This window comes from Phyllobates terribilis, unplaced genomic scaffold (assembly GCF_046119375.1).
Source record: "Phyllobates terribilis strain yellow unplaced genomic scaffold, ASM4611937v1 Scaffold_3__8_contigs__length_932513732, whole genome shotgun sequence".
Classification (NCBI taxonomy): domain Eukaryota; kingdom Metazoa; phylum Chordata; class Amphibia; order Anura; family Dendrobatidae; genus Phyllobates; species Phyllobates terribilis.
Genome location: NW_027362763.1, coordinates 672,665,916 through 672,692,238, shown reverse-complemented (window position 1 = coordinate 672,692,238; position 26,323 = coordinate 672,665,916). Strand labels below are relative to the sequence as shown.

Here is a 26,323-nt window from a genome sequence, read left to right as displayed (position 1 = left end):
ACCTTCTCTCTGTAGGGGCCCGCCAGAAGCGGGAGGGTCACTAGTTAAGGTACCGTATTTTTCGGACCATAAGACGCACTTTTTTCCCCAAAAATTTGGGAGGAAAATGGGGGGTGCGTCTTATGGTCTGAACGCAACTTACCGGTGGTGGTGGAGTGGGATCGCAGGGCGGCGGCGGAAGAAGAGGTGAGGAGGGCCGGTATCTGGCTGGGGGCTGGGCCTGGCCGGGTACCGGGGCTGGTGTATTGCTGTGAGCGGAGTTTGCAGAGCAGAGTGAGTGGCTTCCCACAGCCAGATAACAGCTCGCCTCACCTCTTGTTCCGGCACCAGCACCCCAGGCAAGGCACCAGCACCCCAGGCCAGGCACCCACACCCCAGGCCAGGCACCAGCACCCCAGGCCAGGCACCCGCACCCCAGGCCAGGCACCAGCACCCCAGGCCAGGCACCCGCACCCAAGGCCAGGCACCAGCACCCCAGGCCAGGCACCAGCACCCCAGGCCTGGCACCCGCACCCCAGGCCAGGCACCAGCACCCCAGGCCAGGCACCAGCACCCCAGGCCATGCACCCACACCCCAGGCCAGGCACCAGCACCCCAGGCCAGGCACCAGCACCCCAGGCCAGGCACCCGCACCCCAGGCCAGGCACCAGCACCCCAGGCCAGGCACCCGCACCCCAGGCCAGGCACCCGCACCCCAGGCCAGGCACCAGCACCCCAGGCTAGGCACCAGCACCCCAGGCCATGCACCCGCACCCAAGGCCAGGCACCAGCACCCCAGGCCAGGCACTAGCACCCCAGGCCAGGCACCAGGCCCCCAGCAACAGCACCCCAGGCCCCCAGCACCAGCACCCCAGGCCCCCAGCACCAGCACCCCAGGTACCAGGGCACCAGGCCCCCAGCGCCAGGCCCCCAGCCACCAGGTACCAGCATGCCTCCACTTCCGCCAGCTTCCTGAAGACCCTGCCTCCTGTGACCCCAGCTCCACCGCCCCCCAGGTAAGATACCTATTCAGACTATAAGACTGACCCCCATCTTATAAAAAATATTTTTTTTCCTATTTTCCACCCTAAAATTTGGGGTGTGTCTTATGGTTCGGTGCGTCTTATAGTCCGAAAAATATGGTAGTTGGAAGACATGGAATATGCTCTGAGGAAACTGTATGATGCAAAGTTTTGTTCTCATGAAGGTGAGACCTCTTACATTCATGTCTTTGCTTAAAGACATGCTGATGGACTGTCTCCAATAAGTGTCTGGCTAATTAAGATTGGGGGAGCAATGTGACGATGCAACTTGTAATCTTAATAAGCCAGATGATTCGATTTGTTAAGTCAAGAGAAATACTCTATTATCTTTGTGTTTCTGTTGACTTATAATTGTATGTGTATTTCTGTGGCTGGTTAAGAATGTCATACTATTTGTATAAAACTGAATGTTGACTTATCTTTGTTTGGAAACAATGAAGTTGATTTAAAGAGCCCACTGTATACCAACTATGTAAATTGATTAGCTCAAACAATGATATCTGAGCTCTGCCCTCTACCCCCAACCTGTGGATGTGTAGTCAAAAAAAAAGAAAGGACATGTGTTTCTTTAGAAGAGAGACTTGGAACAGAAATTGGAAAGAGACTTAACAGGGAGAGTCAATGATCAGAGTCTCTGAGAACATCAGCTTGGAAGTATGGCTTTACTCAAAAAGACACAGATTTGGATTCTACATGATTCTAGCCTAAGGGTATATAGCCCTGACTGGAAAGATACAGATCTGCTCCATTGACCTTTGCTGAACCCTCAGAGACGTCTTGAAGAATCCAGGTTGGGACAAACAGGTCACCTGGCCCCAGACCTCACTGCTCCCAGCTAGTTTCCTAAGCTTGTCGTTACCTCCTCTCTTTGGGGGCCTACCAAAAGCGGGGTGCCACTGGTGCAGGTAGTCGGACCTGGAAGCCCCGAAATCACAGCTGTTCTATCCCAAGCGGGCCAGCCGAAGGATGAGGACTCTGTAATTTGCACCATCTTGGGTACTTGCTGGGACTGTTTACCTGTTTATTGTCCGCTTTGTGGTTCAATAAAGTATTGCCACACTGTTTTGCCTGCACCCTGTTTTGTCTGAGTAGTGTTACGCGGCGCCCACGGAAGACCCCGTGTCTTCACAGCCTATGACGACCATATTGTCTTCCTCATGGAAGCTAATATAGATGCATATTTTTCAGGCTTCTTTACTTTGTATTGATCCTACATTACCAATAAATTTGGACCCCACATAAAACTAATCTCCAGCCAAAATGGTTTCTAGAGTACAACATTTTTCAGTGAGGAAGCTATTGCTCTGTGCTCATTTCTGCCCCCTGCAGGGTCATTTTATATGAGTCCCTTACAGAAGTTGGGAATTGGAGTTTACTGGAAACTCAAAATCATTTCTGAATTTTCCCAAGAACTTTTTAGAAAAGCTTTATGTAGACTATAAAGGAACTTCCTAATCCAAAGTCCTCTCCAAACAGCCATTATCGGGTAATGGATAACGTCAAGCTATCTCCCAGCAGTTATTTCTAAATTCATTATATTGTCAGTATAATTAAAACTTAAACTCTATTGGCTTAATAGCACAAGACAGATATGAATCATTAATCAGCCCATAAGACGGATTTCTTTTTTTGTGTGTCGGGGGCCGGACATGATTTCAGGCACCAGTGATTGTAGATAGATGTGGGGGTTAAAAGCCTCCAGTTATAATAGAGAAGAGCACATTGAGAGGTAATGAATTCTGATACATTGTACAAGGAGACGCTGCGACCTTCTGACAGCTAGGCCACAACCCCAGCCAAAACATCCCATAATTCTAAATGATATTACACAAAATGGATTATTTCTTTCTCTTTACCGAATTTTATTTCCCTGTTTTGAGATCAGCAAAGACCGTAATATTCATCCTAATGTAAATCCTTACTCAACACAGAGATAAAAAGTCACCATGAAGAAAAACAAAAAGCGAAGCTACATGTTGTATTCTTATAGAAGAAGGCAGTATAACATGGGGCAGTATTATAGTAGTTATATTCTTGTACATAGGGGGCAGTATTATAGTAGTTATATTCTTGTACATAGGGGGCAGTATTATAGTAGTTATATTCTTGTACATAGGAGTAGTATTATAGTAGTTATATTCTTGTACATAGGGGGCAGTATTATAGTAGTTATATTCTTGTACATAGGAGCAGTATTATAGTAGTTATATTCTTGTACATACGGGCAGTATTATAGTAGTTATATTCTTGTACATAGGGGCAGTATTATAGTAGTTATATTCTTGTACATAGGGGTAGTATTATAGTAGTTATATTCTTGTACATAGGAGCAGTATTATAGTAGTTATATTCTTGTACATAGGGGGCAGTATTATAGTAGTTATATTCTTGTACATAGGGGCAGTATTATAGTAGTTATATTTTTGTACATAGGAGTAGTATTATAGTAGTTATATTCTTGTACATAGGGGGCAGTATTATAGTAGTTATATTCTTGTACATAGGAGCAGTATTATAGTAGTTATATTCTTGTACATACGGGCAGTATTATAGTAGTTATATTCTTGTACATAGGGGCAGTATTATAGTAGTTATATTCTTGTACATAGGGGTAGTATTATAGTAGTTATATTCTTGTACATAGGAGCAGTATTATAGTAGTTATATTCTTGTACATAGGGGGCAGTATTATAGTAGTTATATTCTTGTACATAGGGGGCAGTATTATAGTAGTTATATTCTTGTACATAGGGGGCAGTATTATAGTAGTTATATTCTTGTACATAGGGGTAGTATTATACTAGTTATATTCTTGTACATAGGGGGCAGTATTATAGTAGTTATATTCTTGCACATAGGGGGCAGTATTATAGTAGTTATATTCTTGTACATAGGGGTAGTATTATAGTAGTTATATTCTTGTACATAGGAGCAGTATTATAGTAGTTATATTCTTGTACATACGGGCAGTATTATAGTAGTTATATTCTTGTACATAGGGGCAGTATTATAGTAGTTATATTCTTGTACATAGGGGTAGTATTATAGTAGTTATATTCTTGTACATAGGAGCAGTATTATAGTAGTTATATTCTTGTACATAGGAGCAGTATTATAGTAGTTATATTCTTGTACATAGGGGACAGTATTATAGTAGTTATATTCTTGTACATAGGGGTAGTATTATAGTAGTTATATTCTTGTACATAGGAGTAGTATTATAGTAGTTATATTCTTGTACATATGGGCAGTATTATAGCAGTTATATTCTTGTACATACGGGCAGTATTATAGCAGTTATATTCTTGTACATAGGGGCAGTATTATAGTAGTTATATTCTTGTACATAGGGGTAGTATTATAGTAGTTATATTCTTGTACATAGGAGCAGTATTATAGTAGTTATATTCTTGTACATACGGGCAGTATTATAGTAGTTATATTCTTGTACATAGTGGCAGTATTATAGTAGTTATATTCTTATACAGGGGCTGTATTATAGTAGTTATATTCTTGTACATAGGAGCAGTATTATAGTAGTTATATTCTTGTACATACGGGCAGTATTATAGTAGTTATATTCTTGTACATAGTGGCAGTATTATAGTAGTTATATTCTTATACAGGGGCTGTATTATAGTAGTTATATTCTTGTACATACGGGCAGTATTATAGTAGTTATATTCTTGTACATAGGAGCAGTATTATAGTAGTTATATTCTTGTACATAGGGGACAGTATTATAGTAGTTATATTCTTGTACATAGGGGTAGTATTATAGTAGTTATATTCTTGTACATAGGAGCAGTATTATAGTAGTTATATTCTTGTACATAGGGGACAGTATTATAGTAGTTATATTCTTGTACATAGGGGTAGTATTATAGTAGTTATATTCTTGTACATAGGAGCAGTATTATAGTAGTTATATTCTTGTACATACGGGCAGTATTATAGTAGTTATATTCTTGTACATAGGGGCAGTATTATAGTAGTTATATTCTTATACAGGGGCTGTATTATAGTAGTTATATCCTTGTACATAGGAGCAGTATTATAGTAGTTATATTCTTGGACATAGGGGGCAGTATTATAGTAGTTATATTCTTGTACATAGGAGCAGTATTATAGTAGTTATATTCTTGTACATGGGAGCAGTATTATAGTAGTTATATTCTTGTACATAGGAGCAGTATTATAGTAGTTATATTCTTGTACATAGGGGACAGTATTATAGTAGTTATATTCTTGTACATAGGGGGCAGTATTATAGTAGTTATATTCTTGTACATAGGGGTAGTATTATAGTAGTTATATTCTTGTACATAGGAGCAGTATTATAGTAGTTATATTCTTGTACATAGGAGCAGTATTATAGTAGTTATATTCTTGTACATAGGGGGCAGTATTATAGTAGTTATATTCTTGTACATAGGGGCAGTATTATAGTAGTTATATTCTTGTACATAGGGGTAGTATTATAGTAGTTATATTCTTGTACATAGGAGCAGTATTATAGTAGTTATATTCTTGTACATACGGGCAGTATTATAGTAGTTATATTCTTGTACATAGGGGCAGTATTATAGTAGTTATATTCTTAAACAGGGGCTGTATTATAGTAGTTATATTCTTGTACATACGGGCAGTATTATAGTAGTTATATTCTTGTACATAGGAGCAGTATTATAGTAGTTATATTCTTGTACATAGGAGCAGTATTATAGTAGTTATATTCTTGGACATAGGGGGCAGTATTATAGTAGTTATATTCTTGTACATAGGGGCAGTATTATAGTAGTTATATTCTTGTACATAGGGGGCAGTATTATAGTAGTTATATTCTTGTACATAGGAGCAGTATTATAGTAGTTATATTCTTGTACATAGGGGCAGTATTATAGTAGTTATATTCTTGTACATAGGGGCAGTATTATAGTAGTTATATTCTTGTACATAGGGGGCAGTATTATAGTAGTTATATTCTTGTACATAGGGGGCAGTATTATAGTAGTTATATTCTTGTACATAGGAGCAGTATTATTGTAGTTATATTCTTCTACACAGGGAGCAGTATTATAGTAGTTATATACTTGTACATAAAGGCAGTATTATAGTAGTTATATTCTTGTACATAGGAGCAGTATTATAGTAGTTATATTCTTGTACATAGGGGGCAGTATTATAGTGGTTATATTCTTGTACATAGGGAGCAGTATTATAGTAGTTATATTCTTGTACATAGGGGCAGTATTATAGTAGTTATATTCTTGTATATAGGAGCAGTATTATAGTAGTTATATTCTTGTATATAGGAGCAGTATTATAGTAGTTATATTCTTGTACATAGGGGGCAGTATTATAGTAGTTATATTCTTGTACATAGGGGGCAGTATTATAGTAGTTATATTCTTGTACATAGTGGCTGTATTATAGTAGTTATATTCTAGTACATAAGAGCAGTATTATAGTAGTTATATTCTTGTACATAGGAGCAGTATTATAGTAGTTATATTCTTGTGCATAGGGGGCAGTATTATAGTAGTTATATTCTTGTATATAGGAGCAGTATTATAGTAGTTATATTCTTGTACATAGGAGCAGTATTATAGTAGTTATATTCTTGTACATAAGGGGCAGTATTATAGTAGTTATATTCTTGTATATAGGAGCAGTATTATAGTAGTTATATTCTTGTAAATAGGAGCAGTGTTATAGTAGTTATATTCTTGTGCATAGGGGGCAGTATTATAGTAGTTATATTCTTGTACATAGGGGGCAGTATTATAGGAGTTATATTCTTGTACATAGGGGGCAGTATTATAGTAGTTATATTCTTGTACAGAGGAGCAGTATTATAGTAGTTATATTCTTGTATATAGGAGCAGTATTATAGTAGTTATATTCTTGTATATAGGAGCAGTATTATAGTAGTTATATTCTTGTATATTGGAGCAGTATTATAGTAGTTATATTCTTGTACGTAGGGGGCAGTATTATAGTAGTTATATTCTTGTACATAGGGGGCTGTATTATAGTAGTTATATTCTTGTACATAGGGGGCAGTATTATAGTAGTTATATTCTTGTACATAGAGGGCAGTATTATAGTAGTTGTATTCTTGTACATAGGGGGCTGTATTATAGTAGTTATATTCTTGTACATAGGGGGCAGTATTATAGTAGTTATATTCTTGTACATAGGAGCAGTATTATAGTAATCATATTCTTGTACAAAGGGGCAGTATTATAGTAGTTATATTCTTGTATATAGGAGCAGTATTATAGTAGTTATATTCTTGTACATAGGAGCAGTATTATGGTTGTTATATTCTTGTACCTAGGGGGCAGTATTATAGTAGTTATATTCTTGTATATAGGAGCAGTATTATAGTAGTTATATTTTTGTACATAGGGGGCTGTATTATAGTAGTTATATTCTTGTACATAGGAGCAGTATTATAGTAGTTATATTCTTGTATATAGGAGCAGTATTATAGTAGTTATATTCTTGTACATAGGGGGCAGTATTATAGTAGTTATATTCTTGTACATAGGGGGGTGTATTATAGTAGTTATATTCTTGTACATAGGAGCAGTATTATAGTAGTTATATTGTTGTACATAGGGGGCTGTATTATAGTAGTTATATTCTTGTACATAGGAGCAGTATTATAGTAGTTATTTTCTTGTATATAGGAGCAGTATATAGTAGTTATATTCTTGTACATAGGGGGCAGTATTATAGTAGTTATATTCTTGTACATAGGGGGCTGTATTATAGTAGTTATATTCTTGTACATAGGAGCAGTATTATAGTAGTTATATTGTTGTACTTAGGGGGCTGTATTATAGTAGTTATATTCTTGTACATAGGAGCAGTATTATAGTAGTTATATTCTTGTACATAGGGGGCAGTATTATAGTAGTTATATTCCTGTACATAGGGGGCAGTATTATAGTAGTTATATTCTTATACATATGGAGCAGTATTATAGTAGTTATATTCTTGTACATAGGAGCAGTATTATAGTAATAATATTCTTGTACAAAGGGGTAGTATTATAGTAGTTATATTCTTGTATATAGGAGCAATATTATAGTAGTTATATTCTTGTACATAGGAGCAGTATTATAGTTGTTATATTCTTGTACCTAGGGGGTAGTATTATAGTAGTTATATTCTTATATATAGGAGCAGTATTATAGTAGTTATATTCTTGTACATAGGAGCAGTATTATAGTAGTTATATTCTTGTACATAGGGGCAGTATTATAGTTGTTATATTCTTGTACCTAGGGGCAGTGTTATAGTAGTTATATTCTTGTACATAGGAGCAGTATTATAGTAGTTATATTCTTGTACCTAGGGGGCAGTATTATAGTAGTTATATTCTTGTACATAGGGGCAGTATTATAGTAGTTATATTCTTGTACATAGGAGCAGTATTATAGTAGTTATATTCTTGCACATAGGGGCAGTATTATAGTAGTTATATTCTTGTACATAGGGGGCAGTATTATAGTAGTTATATTCTTGTACATAGGAGCAGTATTATAGTAGTTATATTCCTGTGCATAGGGGGCAGTATTATAGTAGTTTTATACTTGTATATAGGGGCAGTATTATAGTAGTTATATTCTTGTACATAGGAGCAGTAATATAGTAGTTATATTCTTGTACATAGGAGCAGTATTATAGTAGTTATATTCTTGTTCATAGGGGCAGTATTATAGTAGTTATATTCTTGTACATAGGAGCAGTATTATAGTAGTTATATTCTTGTACATAGGGGCAGTATTATAGTAGTTATATTCTTGTACATAGGGGGCAGTATTATAGTAGTTATATTCTTGTACATAGGAGCAGTATTATAGTAGTTATATTCTTGGACATAGGGGGCAGTATTATAGTAGTTATATTCTTGTACATAGGAGCAGTATTATAGTAGTTATATTCTTGTACATACGGGCAGTATTATAGTAGTTATATTCTTGTACATAGGAGCAGTATTATAGTAGTTATATTCTTGTACATAGGAGCAGTATTATAGTAGTTATATTCTTGGACATAGGGGGCAGTATTATAGTAGTTATATTCTTGTACATAGGGGCAGTATTATAGTAGTTATATTCTTGTACATAGGGGGCAGTATTATAGTAGTTATATTCTTGTACATAGGAGCAGTATTATAGTAGTTATATTCTTGTACATAGGGGCAGTATTATAGTAGTTATATTCTTGTACATAGGGGCAGTATTATAGTAGTTATATTCTTGTACATAGGGGGCAGTATTATAGTAGTTATATTCTTGTACATAGGGGGCAGTATTATAGTAGTTATATTCTTGTACATAGGAGCAGTATTATTGTAGTTATATTCTTGTACACAGGGAGCAGTATTATAGTAGTTATATTCTTGTACATAAAGGCAGTATTATAGTAGTTATATTCTTGTACATAGGAGCAGTATTATAGTAGTTATATTCTTGTACATAGGGGGCAGTATTATAGTGGTTATATTCTTGTACATAGGGAGCAGTATTATAGTAGTTATATTCTTGTACATAGGGGCAGTATTATAGTAGTTATATTCTTGTATATATTAGCAGTATTATAGTAGTTATATTCTTGTATATAGGAGCAGTATTATAGTAGTTATATTCCTGTACATAGGGGGCAGTATTATAGTAGTTATATTCTTGTACATAGGGGGCAGTATTATAGTAGTTATATTCTTGTACATAGTGGCTGTATTATAGTAGTTATATTCTAGTACATAAGAGCAGTATTATAGTAGTTATATTCTTGTACATAGGAGCAGCATTATAGTAGTTATATTCTTGTGCATAGGGGGCAGTATTATAGTAGTTATATTCTTGTATATAGGAGCAGTATTATAGTAGTTATATTCTTGTACATAGGAGCAGTATTATAGTAGTTATATTCTTGTACATAAGGGGCAGTATTATAGTAGTTATATTCTTGTATATAGGAGCAGTATTATAGTAGTTATATTCTTGTACATAGGAGCAGTATTATAGTAGTTATATTCTTGTGCATAGGGGGCAGTATTATAGTAGTTATATTCTTGTACATAGGGGGCAGTATTATAGTAGTTATATTCTTGTACAGAGGAGCAGTATTATAGTAGTTATATTCTTGTATATAGGAGCAGTATTATAGTAGTTATATTCTTGTATATAGGAGCAGTATTATAGTAGTTATATTCTTGTATATAGGAGCAGTATTATAGTAGTTATATTCTTGTACATAGGGGGCAGTATTATAGTAGTTATATTCTTGTACATAGGGGGCTGTATTATAGTAGTTATATTCTTGTACATAGGGGGCAGTATTATAGTAGTTATATTCTTGTACATAGAGGGCAGTATTATAGTAGTTGTATTCTTGTACATAGGGGCTGTATTATAGTAGTTATATTCTTGTACATAGGGGGCAGTATTATAGTAGTTATATTCTTGTACATAGGAGCAGTATTATAGTAATCATATTCTTGTACAAAGGGGCAGTATTATAGTAGTTATATTCTTGTATATAGGAGCAGTATTATAGTAGTTATATTCTTGTACATAGGAGCAGTATTATGGTTGTTATATTCTTGTACCTAGGGGGCAGTATTATAGTAGTTATATTCTTGTATATAGGAGCAGTATTATAGTAGTTATATTTTTGTACATAGGGGGCTGTATTATAGTAGTTATATTCTTGTACATAGGGGGCAGTATTATAGTAGTTATATTCTTGTACATAGGGGGGTGTATTATAGTAGTTATATTCTTGTACATAGGAGCAGTATTATAGTAGTTATATTGTTGTACATAGGGGGCTGTATTATAGTTGTTATATTCTTGTACATAGGAGCAGTATTATAGTAGTTATATTCTTGTATATAGGAGCAGTATATAGTAGTTATATTCTTGTACATAGGGGGCTGTATTATAGTAGTTATATTCTTGTACATAGGAGCAGTATTATAGTAGTTATATTCTTGTACATAGGGGGCAGTATTATAGTAGTTATATTCTTGTACATAGGGGGCAGTATTATAGTAGTTATATTCTTGTACATAGGGAGCAGTATTATAGTAGTTATATTCTTGTACATAGGAGCAGAATTATAGTAGTTATATTCTTGTACATAGGGGGCAGTATTATAGCAGTTATATTCTTATACATATGGAGCAGTATTATAGTAGTTATATTCTTGTACATAGGAGCAGTATTATAGTAATCATATTCTTGTACAAAGGGGCAGTATTATAGTAGTTATATTCTTGTATATAGGAGCAGTATTATAGTAGTTATATTCTTGTACATAGGAGCAGTATTATAGTTGTTATATTCTTGTACCTAGGGGGTAGTATTATAGTAGTTATATTCTTGTATATATTAGCAGTATTATAGTAGTTATATTCTTGTACATAGGAGCAGTATTATAGTAGTTATATTCTTGTACATAGGGGCAGTATTATAGTTGTTATATTCTTGTACCTAGGGGCAGTATTATAGTAGTTATATTCTTGTACATAGGAGCAGTATTATAGTAGTTATATTCTTGCAGATAGGAGCAGTATTATAGTAGTTATATTCTTGTACATAGGGGCAGTATTATAGTTGTTATATTCTTGTACCTAGGGGGCAGTATTATAGTAGTTATATTCTTGTACATAGGGGCAGTATTATAGTAGTTATATTCTTGTACATAGGAGCAGTATTATAGTAGTTATATTCTTGTACATAGGGGCAGTATTATAGTAGTTATATTCTTGTACATAGGGGGCAGTATTATAGTAGTTATATTCTTGTACATAGGAGCAGTATTATAGTAGTTATATTCCTGTTCATAGGGGGCAGTATTATAGTAGTTTTATACTTGTATATAGGGGCAGTATTATAGTAGTTATATTCTTGTACATAGGAGCAGTAATATAGTAGTTATATTCTTGTACATAGGAGCAGTATTATAGTAGTTATATTCTTGTTCATAGGGGGCAGTATTATAGTAGTTATATTCTTGTACATAGGAGCAGTATTATAGTAGTTATATTCTTGTACATAGGGGCAGTATTATAGTAGTTATATTCTTGTACATAGGGGGCAGTATTATAGTAGTTATATTCTTGTACATAGGAGCAGTATTATAGTAGTTATATTCCTGTGCATAGGGGGCAGTATTATAGTAGTTTTATACTTGTATATAGGGGCAGTATTATAGTAGTTATATTCTTGTACATAGGAGCAGTAATATAGTAGTTATATTCTTGTACATAGGAGCAGTATTATAGTAGTTATATTCTTGTTCATAGGGGGCAGTATTATAGTAGTTATATTCTTGTACATAGGAGCAGTATTATAGTAGTTATATTCTTGTACATAGGGGCAGTATTATTGTAGTTATATTCTTGTACATAGGGGGCAGTATTATAGTATTTATATTCTTGTACCTAGGGGGCAGTATTATAGTAGGTATATTTTTGTACAAATGGAGTAGTTTAGTAGTTTCAGTGCCTGAATAGTCTAAGAAATTGACATCCACTTTTCAGACCTTCCATCCTCCTTTCGCCAGTCATAAATCAGAGATCAGTGACAAGCACATTTGATGTAATTAAATTAATTCAATTCTTTTGTGAAATGATAGTCCTTGTATTGTTCTGTGCCATGCCATATCAGGGGTCATCATGACTGGCGTCAGTGCAGGTCTAATCAAGTAATCATTAGCCAATTGGTATCCTTGGCAGAAGCTCAACTCTTTATTTCGAAAACTTTTAATTATTTTTTATTTATTGTTTTACTGAAATATTGAATAATTTAGAATCGCTGGGTAAATATCTGTTTTGAATATCCTTGGATGATACAGCCTTCGAACATGAGTGTCTCCTATCGAGAATGTTTGATGACCCGAGTAGAGATTTTATGCCTTTTCTGTATCTCACTATTTTCTTCCCATCTTAGTGGGTGAAATTTTCATTCATTTTACAGATTTTTCTGAATATCAAAATTAGTAGATTCTAGATAAAAACAGATAGGTCTGATTGTCGGAGAAAGGAGGCGCCCCCAAGTTTCCAATAAAATAGTTTAGGAATAATTTTTATGTGTTAGTTTCCGCTACACCTGAGCGTTAAGCAGATGTGTCTCATTTATTCATTTTTTACATTTTTTTTATGTCTTAGATTTCAACTGTAATTTCGAGTCCCGCTGTGATCTGGAACATTCTCCCTCTCAAAATAACAACACATGGAGAGTCACCAACGCGGAGGAGTTATCAAGGCACAAAATCATGACTGGCCCGACGGAAGATTATTCTGAGAACTCAACGAGAGGTAGGAAACATTTCCTGATTGACAGATTCCATCTCTGCAGGAAAAGTTGAGTTTATGTCAACGAATCTGTTTTTATGGACTCCCATCTCGTTGTCAACTTCTCGTAAGAGACCATCTATACTTCTCTCTCGATTATTATGTATGTCATCTTCGGGGCAATAGGTGTAAGGTGTAACGGGTCTGGGAGGCGGAACCTCTGGGCTACTATACAAGGGAGCGGTCCTTGTAAGGGAGCGGGTGGCGACCAGGCAGGCAGTCACAGCAGGTGACCGGGACAGTCTCTGGGTGTACGGGCAGGAGGTCACGGCAAGTGATCAAGGCAGTCTCTGGAAGAACGGGCTGGAGGTCACGGCAAGTGACCGGGGCAGTCTCTAGGTAAAGGGTAGGTACGACCTGTGATGGCTGAACCTCCAGGTAGGCTAGCAAGGCAGATGGAGGATGTGTGCTCCCAGGTGAGCAAGCGAGAGTCTCTGGAATAGCAGGTGGTCACAGCACGTGACGGCGGAGCCTCCAGGTAGGCAAGCAGGCAGGTAGCGGAGAAGCGCTCCCAGGTGAGCAAGCGAGAGTCTCTGGAATAGCTGGTGGTCACAGCACGTGACAGCGGAGCCTCCGGGCAGGCAAGCAGGCAGGTAGCGGAGAAGCGCTCCCAGGTGAGCGGGCAAGCTGGTCCATAGACAGACTGACCGGAGTTGTAAGGCAGACCGTCGGACCTCAGGCAAGCAGGCAGGTAGCTGATGTGCGCTCCCAGGTGAGCGGGCAAGTTGGTCCTTAGACAGACTGACCGGAGTTGTAAGGCAGACCGTCGGACCTCAGGCAGGCAGGCAGGTAACAGGAAATCAGGCAGGATTAGGACAGCAAGCTGGCAGGAATCTGGCAGGTAACTGGCAGGTAACTGGCAACGGGACCTGAGGGCTGAAGCAGAGTAGAACGGTGCAACAACATTGCTCGGGCACCTCCATTTTGGAGGAGGTGCCTTATATATGGTAAAGTCCTCCTGCCATTGGCCGGGGACTCCTTAGGACGGCGCGCGCGGCCCCTTTAAGAGGGAGGGAGGGCGCGCGCGCGCGCCCTAAGCACAGTGGCCGGGAAGGAGCGCGCGCTGCCAGCAGAGCGGGAGAGGGACGCCGGGCACGGAGCAGAGCGGTGAGGGGAACAGCGTCCCTGCCTAGCAGAGGTCAGGGACGCCGGCACTACAGTACCCCCCCCTTTAGGCCCCCCCTTTTTTAGGCCAGATAGAAATTTAGCTAGGATGAGAGGGGCATGGATGTTCTCCCGGGGCTCCCACGTTCTCTCCTCAGGACCAAACCCCTTCCAATCTACCAGAAAAAAGGTCTTTCCTCTTACCCTTTTGGTGGCAAGAATGTTCTCTACCTCAAACTCGTCCTCAGCAGAAACCGGAGCAGGAGGCGTACCTGTAGACTTGGAAAAAGAGTTAAGCACCACGGGTTTGAGGAGAGATACATGGAAGGAGTTAGGGATCCGTAAGTTGGCCGGGAGTTTCAATTTATAGGCCACCGGGTTGATCTGACTGATGACCTCCAGAGGACCGATGAACCGAGGACCTAACTTGTAAGAAGGTATCTTAAGTCAAACATATTTAGATGAGAGCCAGACTTTATCTCCTGGACGAAATTGTGGAGGATCCAGGCGTTTTTTGTCAGCGTGTCTTTTCATACGCTCGGATGACAGAAGGAGTGCGGACCGGGTACTCTCCCATATGGAGGAAAATTTGCTAACGAGAGATTCCGCAGCCGGGTTGTCCACAGAGGTGGAGACAGGAAAAGGAATCCGAGGATGCTGACCAAAGACTACAAAAAACGGGGATTTGGAGGAGGATTCGCTCTCGTGATTATTATAAGAGAACTCGGCCCATGGTAGGAGATCCACCCAGTCAGAATGGTGGGCATTAACGAAGTGCCGGAGGTAACTGGTCAGGTTCTGATTGATCCACTCCACTTGACCATTGGACTGTGGGTGGTAAGCGGAAGAGAAGTCCAGGGTGACGTCTAGTAGTTTACAAGTGGCTCTCCAGAAACGTGAGGTGAACTGTACCCCACGATCCGACACGATGTGGAGGGGCAGGCCATGAAGACGGAAGATGTGGCGGATAAAGTCTTTAGCCAGCTCGGGTGCAGACGGAAGGCCTGGCAGGGGAATAAAGTGAGCCATCTTGGAAAAGCGGTCAGCGACCACCCAAATGACCGTACAACCGGCAGAGACGGGGAGATCAGTTATAAAGTCCATTGCTATATGCTGCCAGGGGGCAGCAGGTACAGGAAGCGGAAGGAGGCGTCCGGCTGGCAGATGTCTCGGGACTTTGTTGCGGGCGCAGGACACACAGGCAGAAACAAAGTCTATTATGTCCTTGTGCAGGGTAGGCCACCAATAGTGCCGGGCAATAAGCTGGAGGGTCTTTTTCTGACCGGCGTGGCCAGCTAGTTTAGACGAATGGCCCCAGTGTAGGATCTTCTCCCGATCAGGTACTGAAACAAACGTCTTACCGGGAGGGAGACGATTTAGACTCACGGGAGCCACCTGCATTACTCTGGCGGGATCGATGATATGTTTAGGTTCTTCCTCGAGATCGGACACCAGAAAGGATCGGGACAAGGCGTCTGCTTTGACGTTTTTGTCAGCCGGGCGAAAATGAAGAACAAAATCAAAGCGAGCAAAAAACAAGGACCACCGGGCTTGGCGCGGGTTAAGTCTCTGGGCATGCTGGAGGTAAGCCAAGTTCTTGTGGTCAGTGTAACTTATTACCGGATGAAGAGCCCCCTCGAGTAGGTAACGCCACTCCTCCAACGCCAGCTTGATGGCCAATAACTCTCGGTCTCCTATGGAATAGTTGCGCTCAGAAGAGGAGAAGAGTTTGGAGAAGAAGCCACAAGTTACCATTCTCCCGGAAGATGATTTTTGAGTAAGTACCGCTCCGGCTCCAGAGGAGGAGGCGTCAACTTCCAGGAAGAACTGCTTGTTGCCGTCCGGGCGATGCAGCACCGGGGCGGAAGAGAAGGCCTGTTTTAGGGAAAGAAAGGCCTCCTCTGCTTCGGGCGGCCACTCTTTGGGATTAGTACCCTTACGGGTGAGCGCGGAAATTGGGGCAGTCCGGGAAGAGAAGTGCGGGATGAAGAGGCGGTAATAGTTGGCGAAGCCCAGGAACCGTTGAATAGCCTTCAACCCCTCTGGTCGGGGCCATTTCTCGATGGCAGACAGTTTCTCAGGATCCATTTGTAGGCCGGTCTGAGAGATAATGTAGCCCAGAAACGGAAGCGAGGTCTGCTCAAAGAGGCACTTCTCATATTTAGCTTAGAGATGGTTCTGCCTGAGCCTGAGCAGGACCTGACGAACATCCCTCCGGTGAGTTTGGAGATCCGGAGAGAAGACCAAGATGTCGTCCAGGTACACCACTACGCAGGAGTAGAGAAGGTCCCGGAAGATGTCATTGACCAACTCTTGAAAGACGGCAGGAGCGTTACAGAGGCCAAAGGGCATTACCAGATATTCATAGTGGCCGTCCCGGGTGTTGAATGCCGTCTTCCATTCATCCCCCTGACGGATACGAACCAGGTTGTACGCCCCACGGAGGTCCAGTTTGGTGAAGATTCTAGCCCCCCTCAGACGATCAAATAACTCCGGAATGAGCGGAAGGGGGTACTTATTCTTCACCGTGATCTGGTTAAGGCCTCTATAGTCTATACAGGGACGGAGAGAGCCGTCCTTCTTTTTGACGAAAAAGAAGCCTGCTCCCGCCGGGGAGGTAGATTTCCGGATGAATCCCCTGGCCAGATTCTCCTCAATATATTCGGACATCGACCGGGTCTCAGCAGCGGATAATGGATAAATACGCCCACGGGGAGGAGAAGTACCAGGTAACAGGTCGATAGGGCAGTCGTATGGTCTATGAGGGGGTAGTGTCTCTGCCTCCTTTTTATTAAAGACATCAGCATAAGACCAATAAGGAATCGGAAGTCCAGGTAGATTAGCTGGGGTAGGAGAAGGACGGACGGGATGAACGGGAACCAGACAGGTCTTATGGCAGCCCTGTCCCCAGCAAAGGACTTCTCCGGTCTGCCAGTCAAGAACGGGTGCATGTTTCTGGAGCCAAGGTAGGCCTAGCAAGAGGGCGTGAGAGAGTCCAGGCAGAACATGGAAGGAGATACTTTCAGAATGCAGCATTCCCACCTGCAGAGTAATGGATTCGGTGATGAGTTGGATGGGGTGTGGTAAGAGCCCCCCATCCACGGCAGCAACAGACAAGGGTACAGCCAGAGGTTTGGTGGGGATGCGGTATTTCTCTACCAGGGACTGTGAAATAAGATTCCCGGCTGCTCCAGAGTCCAGTTGGGCTAGTTCGAAATAACGGTTCTCCCCGTAGACGATTGAAACTGACAACAGCAGGGATGGAGAGGATTTATTCTTGTCTAGGTGGACCTCTCTGAGCGAACCTAGACACAGGCGTTTCCCGACCTCTCCGGGCAGGCACGGATCCGGTGCTCCTTACTGCCACAGTAGAAGCAGGTCCCCTCGGCACGGCGTAAGTCCTGACGGGTCTTGACCATCTTGGTCTGGTCGACCTGCATAGGCTCAGGAGGGTGTACCTGGTTAGAGACAGAAGGAGTGACGGGTTTCTGAAAAGTAGGAGCTAGACGTGGTAACCTCCTCTCACGGGTGACCTCTCTGGCACGCTCCTGGAACCGTAGGTCAATCCGGGTGGCAAGAGTTATTAAGTCATCGAGAGTGGTAGGAATGTCCCGACCGGCAAGTTCATCTTTAATACGGCCGGACAGACCCTCCCAGAAGACGGAAACCAGAGCGTCGTTATCCCAGGCCAGCTCCGAGGCAAGGGTACGGAACCGTATGGCATATTGGCCCACGGTGAGACTTTCCTGACGGAGGCGTAGCAACGATGATGCGGATGAGGTCTTCCGTCCGGGTTCGTCGAAGACTTTCCGGAAAGCCGAGAGAAAGGCAGGCAAGTCGGACACCAGGGGGTCTCCTCTCTCCCATAGAGGATTTAGCCAGGCCAGGGCCTCCCCGGTGAGATGGGACATGATGAAGGCAATTTTGGCCCGGTCGGAGTTAAACTGGAGGGACAATAGTTCAAAGTGCAGGGTGCACTGGTTTATGAAGCCCCTAGCTTGAGCGGGGTCGCCTCCGAAGCGTGGAGGTGTAGAAAGCCGGGGTCCGGGGCAGGATGCCATGGTATTGGTGGGCAGCGGCGCTGCCGGGCTGCGAGTCATGACACTAGCGGTGGTTGCTGGTGGAGCAGTCAGAGTGTCCAGGAAAGAGTTGACATTCCGCAGATGACTCAGGATGGACTCCTGTTGGGACCTCTGACGGGACAGTTCATGACGTAGGTCCGAAAGCGAGAGAGCTTGGGTGCCACCGGGTTCCATGGCCCGAGCAAACTGTAATGGGTCTGGGAGGCGGAACCTCTGGGCTACTATACAAGGGAGCGGTCCTTGTAAGGGAGCGGGTGGCGACCAGGCAGGCAGTCACAGCAGGTGACCGGGACAGTCTCTGGGTGTACGGGCAGGAGGTCACGGCAAGTGATCAAGGCAGTCTCTGGAAGAACGGGCTGGAGGTCACGGCAAGTGACCGGGGCAGTCTCAGGAAGAACGGGCTGGAGGTCACGGCAAGTGACCGGGGCAGTCTCTAGGTAAAGGGTAGGTACGACCTGTGATGGCTGAACCTCCAGGTAGGCTAGCAAGGCAGATGGAGGATGTGTGCTCCCAGGTGAGCAAGCGAGAGTCTCTGGAATAGCAGGTGGTCACAGAACGTGACGGCGGAGCCTCCAGGTAGGCAAGCAGGCAGGTAGCGGAGAAGCGCTCCCAGGTGAGCAAGCGAGAGTCTCTGGAATAGCTGGTGGTCACAGCACGTGACAGCGGAGCCTCCGGGCAGGCAAGCAGGCAGGTAGCGGAGAAGCGCTCCCAGGTGAGCGGGCAAGCTGGTTCATAGACAGACTGACCGGAGTTGTAAGGCAGACCGTCGGACCTCAGGCAAGCAGGCAGGTAGCTGATGTGCGCTCCCAGGTGAGCGGGCAAGTTGGTCCTTAGACAGACTGACCGGAGTTGTAAGGCAGACCGTCGGACCTCAGGCAGGCAGGCAGGTAACAGGAATCAGGCAGGATTAGGACAGCAAGCTGGCAGGAATCTGGCAGGTAACTGGCAGGTAACTGGCAACGGGACCTGAGGGCTGAAGCAGAGTAGAACGGTGCAACAACATTGCTCGGGCACCTCCATTTTGGAGGAGGTGCCTTATATATGGTAAAGTCCTCCGGCCATTGGCCGGTGACTCCTTAGGACGGCGCGCGCGGCCCCTTTAAGAGGGAGGGAGGGCGCGCGCGCGCCCTAAGCACAGTGGCTGGGAAGGAGCGCGCGCTGCCAGCAGAGCGGGAGAGGGACACCGGGCACGGAGCAGAGCGGTGAGGGGAACAGCGTCCCTGCCTAGCAGAGGGCAGGGACGCCGGCACTACATAAGGAATGGATAACTCACCATGGTGACTAAATTAGATTAAGTTTTGTTGGTCTTGCATGTTCTGTTTGTGATTACTACCATCAGAGTACCAGAATGTCCCAATCATGGTGGTGATCTACTGACCTAGACCATCATGAGGAAGACTTGGATTGGATTTGGCTCATTTTCAAAAAGGTGTTTTTGATTTGAACGTTTGACTGGAAAGTTTTTGATTTTGTTATGTGGGGCGCTCCTGGGGCCAATTGTATTCAGCCATACTTGTTTCATCGAGAAGTTGGGTTGTTGGGTCAACTGTTGGGTATAGTTGACCGGTAGTTAAATGGGGGCTGGTATACAAACCGCCAATGTCAAGTTCTCACAGAATCATGGTGCCAACCATAATCTTATCGTTGGGATTTATGTAGAGCTTCAACCTAATAGACCTGAAGACATAATTCATAATTTTGCTAGCATAAATTTTAAAGACTTAGTCAAGCTTGGACACCAAGGACAGAAGGACCTCGAATTACTTTCCACTTCTTTTCCATGTCTGGTTCCTCGGTCAAATCCATTATTTGCTAACAATACAGAAATTTCAGCCTTCAATAGGTTATTGCCACCAAATAGCAATGGGGATGGGACCACCCAGAACTTGGCCCCCTCTCCTAGGGCCCCATAACGTCTGTATAGTCTATGTCAAGGTATGCACTTGCCGGCCTTCTACATCATCATAATTCTTAGAGGGGTTTTCCACCAGGATGCTTAAAACATTGCTGCTTTCTTTCTAAAACAGTGCCACCCCTGCCTTCAGGTTGTGTTTCATATTGCAGCTCAGCCCCATTCACTATAATGAATCTAAGCTCCAATCTTACACACAACCTGTAGATAGGGATGACGCCGGTTTTGTAAGAAAGCAGCCATGTTTTTCTAATCGTGTGGAACCACCTTAATATTAAAGGGGTTGTATCAAGTTTAGAAGGTATACGCTAATCAAAGCGTAAGGAATAACTTCTCAATTGTTGGGGTTAGACCACTGGGACCCCTACACCGATCGGAGCGGAAGGCGTTCATGCACACTGCTGCTACATTAATTTATAATAAGACCCCCAGAGATATCTGAGCGCAACACTCAGGTGGTCTTCAGCACTGCCATTAAGAATGTTTGTAGCGGAGACGTGCATGGTCGACCACTGCTCCATTCACATGGGGGTTTAAAGACATGGGATCAGTGGGTCCTAGCAGTCAGACCCCAGCGATTTGGATAGGGGTTAACTTCCAAACTCAGTACAACCCCTTTAATATGTTTTTCTAGATGGTCCTTTAACAGTTAAACCCTGCTCCACGTGCCCGACCTCCTATCTATCCCTCCATCCTAATCTGATGACAGGTCCTTACAGTAAGCCATGCTATATCGGTACGCATCTCAGCCTTATCGAGTCCTGACCAGCAGATGCCCGGGCACATCAATGTTTGCCGTGTACACACTTAATTACCTGCAGAAATGGCTCTGATAAGGCTTCTGCTCCTTCCACGGCTCTGAGGAATATCTTCTATTTAATGCAGGGAAATTACACTTGACATCGCTGCGCCCCTGCAAATTGGGTCTGACAACAGTAAACTTCCCTTGTGATGTGGAGCTATCGAAACAGCGCAACGCGCAAGGGGGAACGTTAATAGGAGGATATGGAAACATTGTGATTTATTTCTCTGGACTATTATCAGTGCAAATAAGACATAAGATGCAGAGGAACCCAGTGCAATAAGGGTTAACGGATCAGAGGGGAAGGAAAACATTGCTCAATATTATAATACTTGGATTTGGGAATGGAAACGAGAAGGATAGATGATTAATGTATGATCAGCGGGGGTCCGACTGCTAAGATCCCCTCAATTCCAAGAGCAGGGTCATGCATCTCCCAGCACGTATGACCACCGATCCCACAGATGCTGGGGTCCCTTTCTTGTCACACAGCGGACAGACCCCCATTGATCATACATTTATAACGTATCATGTGAACAGGTGATAAGTGTTGCTGATGACAACCTTTCCGACCGGAACAGTTTTTGTTTTTGCACTTTCCTTCTTCCGAAAAGCCATATCTTATTTTTTATATCTCCTTCCACATATCCATTTGTTTTTTGCAGGACGACTTGTAGTTTTGAATGACACCCTTCATTTTATCATATCATGTACTGAAAAATGGGAAAAAATCCAAATGAGGCAAAATAGGGAGAGTAAACTAAATTCATCCATTATTTTTCGAGTTACATGTTTGTGACGTTTTTGGCAATATGATTCTCCAGATCAGTACGATTAAAACCTGCAAAAATATTATTTTTTTTTTAAGATTTCAGAGGTTCCAAACATTCGTAACATCACAAAATAAATTTGGTTTGTGTCGCCATGTTCTGAGATGCAGAACTTTTTGTTGTTCATGTGGCGAGCCGTAGTTTTCATCGCATCCTTATGGGGTACATATGACATTTTCATCCTTTTTTATTGCATTTTTTGGGGACAGTGTGATGTTGACCAAAAAAAATGGCAATTTTGGGATTTTCATTTTTTTCCCGTTTGCCGTGTTAGATTAGTCTATTGTCATGATGCCACCCCTTAGTGTGTCTGGGATGCAGCTACTGATGGCTCAGCCGTTCAATCTGGTGCAGGGGCGTGCTGAATGTGTCAGTGCTTTGATTGACAGCTCATGCATCCAGTCTGGTGCAAGGGCATGCTGAAACTGTCAGTGCTTTGATTGACAGCTCATGCATCCAGTCTGGTGCAAGGGCATGCTGAAACTGTCAGTGCTTTGATTGACAGCTCATGCATCCAGTCTGGTGCAAGGGCGTGTTGAAGGTGTCAGTGCGTTGATTGACAGCTCATGCATCCAGTCTCGTGCAGGGGCTTGCTAAAGCTGTCAGTGCATTGACTGACAGCTCAGTGTCCAGTCTGGTGCAGGGGCGTGCTGAAGCTGTCAGTAGTTTAATTGACAGCTCATGCATCCAGTCTGGTGCAGGGGCTTGCTGAGCTGTCTGTGTTTTGATTGACAGATTAGCTATCCAATCTGAGACTGGGAGACGCTAGCTCTATCCAGGTGTTCATTGTCCCAGGTGATTGCCCGACTACTTAACTGGGCTGTTAGTCCCAGATCTCTGCCAGATGTCTGCATTCAGCTCTGTGGTTTATCTCTCTGTGCCTTGTGTTCTGCTTGTTAATCTTTCATTGCCTGACCTTGGACCTCATTATGACCATCCGTCTGTTTGACCCCTTTGTTCTGATCCGCTATCTTCCTGGTATTTTGACCTCGGACCATTACCTGACTACGCCTTTCTCTCTTCCTTCAGTTTATGACTTATCCTCTTGGCTTCTGACCTCGGACTCCTTGACTATTCCGTCTCACAGCTTGTCCGTGAGAAGTGAGTCAGCGTCACATTTATATTTTGATTGATTAGACTTTTACCAAATATATTAATTTTTTCATCTCTTCATTTTCTTTTTGAGAAAAGCCAGGAGGGTGGAAATCACTCTCAGCGATCAGTAAGTTGTCACCTCTCTTATGGTTATGGAAAAACTGGGACATTAAGACAACTTTCCTCTACTTTGTTTAATGAGCTGATCATGTGTTATCATTTATATGCAAATTAGTTGACAGGACAGGAAATGAGAAATCTGCCTGGACAAGTATATTCTTCTCAGTCTGGAGCCACCAGGTGTTAGATTTTCTCTCTGCTGTCCGCCATCATTTCCGCATTATATTTACATGCACCTTGTAAAGTCTGCCATGGGGGTTTCATCGTTATATGAATGCTGAACAGTAATGGTCTAAGTCTCGACTTGAGCATAGACGGTAAAGAAAGAGTCGTACCGTGAATCCTTCTCCTAAGAGGACATTTACAGTCATGAGAGTCTGGAGAACATGCGGTTAATGCGCCGTAAATGGAAACCGTTCACTTGGCCATATTGCTCTTATTTGTTCTTCAGGTCCCCGGGATTTCTGGAGACATTTATTGTAGGGTAATTAAACCATCGCTCATAACAGGTTTCCAGGTGGCGGCAACGAAGGTTTATTAGAAGATTCATCACTGTACTATGGAGGCGTTTGTGCGCAGAGCGCTACATTTACCTAGACCATGTGGTGCTCATCAATATCTAATTGGTGCACAGACTTGTTTGTCACATCGGGCGTAAGTCAAGAATATGCTGGGACGATCTGTGTTTAAAAGAAATCTCAAGGTAGAAGTGCAAATCTCCACTCATGTCCTCACTGCGGCGCTCATATCTCCATGCCGGCATTTTGAGCTTTCCGTGCACGATAGTAATACAAATAGTATTTTTTTAGATAGTCCCAACATTCAAGTCTTGATTGAGTCCTATGAATCCTTAGTGGGCGGCTTATGGCTCAGAGAGCCACAGGCGGGCAGGACTGAATGGTATCAGCTCTCGAAACGTGATTGGCACCATGTTTTAGCATTTTCATTGTGGACCCCCACAGTTCTAGCAAACCAAACTCCGCTCACCATAGAACCCTTAACATGCTGAATGAAGGCCTAAGGTGTCATGAGATGGCCCAGGAACCATGAGTAGACTGGTGAGCTTTGCCATTTTAGCCTTGGTTGGATAATGGTCAACTATGAAGCCCCATATCTGGACATCATTGAGCTCCCTCTCCTCCATGACTTCTCACTATGGGAAGTCACGGCATGTCATTAGGATGTATATGCCCATTAATTTCACCCTGTTAGGAGTCGATGACTCACTTTTGCAGTATACCTGTAGGATATATCATAATTTTGCAATCAATGAAGTCTGTTGGTGCCCCAGCTCCTTTATTGATTTGTTCTGAACGATGACGCTCTTGGGCATCCATAGTGCAGGGAAATACAACTTAGCCCCTTTAACTGGGACGGAGCTGTGTCGTAGCGTGGTTCGGACCACTGATGATCAACTCTCTGGAAAAAAAGTGAAATTTGCCAGACTCCCGGAAGAGTTGGAGAATCTCACAGGTGTCTGAAACCTTCCAAGAGCCCCGGAAAGCTGTATTCGGAGGATTTTGTGGAGGCTTTTTGGGGAATTGGAAGAGGCATGGAAAGAGCATAGTTATAAGGAACTTGAATTAAAAAGATGAGCGAATCGAGTCAGAACAAATCAAGCATGTTATGAAGTTTCAAAATTTTGGATTCCCCATAATCCAAACCTTTGTGGATTTGCCTTTCAACAAAAGGGTGGCCAGCTGACATTTTGCTATGTTCTCGGGGCCAGAAAGGGATAACAAAATACACACCTCTCCACAGACTTTTGCATATGTCAAGACCCTGTCCTTCTATTGACTCCTTTTTGGCCTTGTTTTCTTTTTCTTTTGACTGCATCCGTGTCTCTTTGGTTGCTGCCATTTACATTTACGCCAATGGCGGAAATGGCTCAGAGCTTAGCGGAGGAAAGTACTCCTTAGGAAAACAGACAGAAAGCTGCACTTTTCAAGACTGGATAATGACCAAACCCAGTTTCTGCTTTTTATTAGATAAAAGTTAGGCCCACATACCTCCACTTGGTGAGCTCATGAGGGGGCTGGTTGTGGGATGTGCTGAGCCTTTCAGAATTTTATGAGATCCCCAAGTTACAGGATATCTTCGCCCCTGGAACTCCCAGGCAGTAGATATTATAATCATGTTTCTTATTGCAATTTTACCTGCATATAGAGATGAAACATGGCATGGATAGCATAATGTATTGGATGTTATTATGTTGGAAGCGTTAGAATGGCCTTACAGTGATGTGAGTGAATACATTATGTTCGTCCCTTCGCTATGACGCCGAAAATACAGTACAGACCAAAAGTTTGGACACACCTTCTCATTTAAAGATTTTTCTGTATTTTCATGACCATGAAAATTGTACATTCACACTGAAGGCATCAAAACTATGAATTAACACATGTGGAATTATATACTTAACAAAAAAGTGTGAAACAACTGAAAATATGTCTGATATTCTAGGTTCTTCAAAGTAGCCAGCTTTTGTTTTGATGACTGCTTTGCACACTCTTGGCATTCTCTTGATGAGCTTCAAGAGGTAGTCACCGGAAATGGTCTTCCAACAATCTTGAAGGAGTTCCCAGAGATGCTTAGCACTTGTTGGCCCTTTTGCCTTCACTCTGTGGTCCAGCTCACCCCAAACCATCTCGATTGGGTTCAGGTCACTTCACAGATGTGCCCTGTCAGGTTTAATAAGTGGGATTTCTTGCCTTATAAATGGGGTTCGGACCATCAGTTGTGTTGTGCAGAAGTCAGGTGGATACACAGCTGATAGACCTACTGAATAGACTGTTAGAATTTGTATTATGACAAGAAAAAAGCAGCTAAGTAAAGAAAAACGAGTGGCCATCATTACTTTAAGAAATGAAGGTCAGTCAGTGCGAAAAATTGGGAAAACTTTGAAAATGTCCCCAAGTGCAGTTGCAAAAACCATCAAGCGCTACAAAGAAACTGGCTCACATGAGGACCGCCCCAG

The 26,323-nt window shown here is 42.3% G+C and overlaps 1 protein-coding gene across 1 annotated transcript in view; it reads left to right on the top strand.

The window, feature by feature from the left end:
• The window catches only part of ALK (ALK receptor tyrosine kinase), a 1,279,208-nt gene that overhangs the window by 376,197 nt on the left and 876,688 nt on the right, over positions 1–26,323 (top strand). Inside the window, exon 3 of the mRNA XM_073671793.1 lies at positions 13,216–13,365. Coding sequence (XP_073527894.1) covers positions 13,216–13,365 — 150 coding nt within the window. The remainder of the gene's footprint in view (positions 1–13,215; positions 13,366–26,323) is intronic.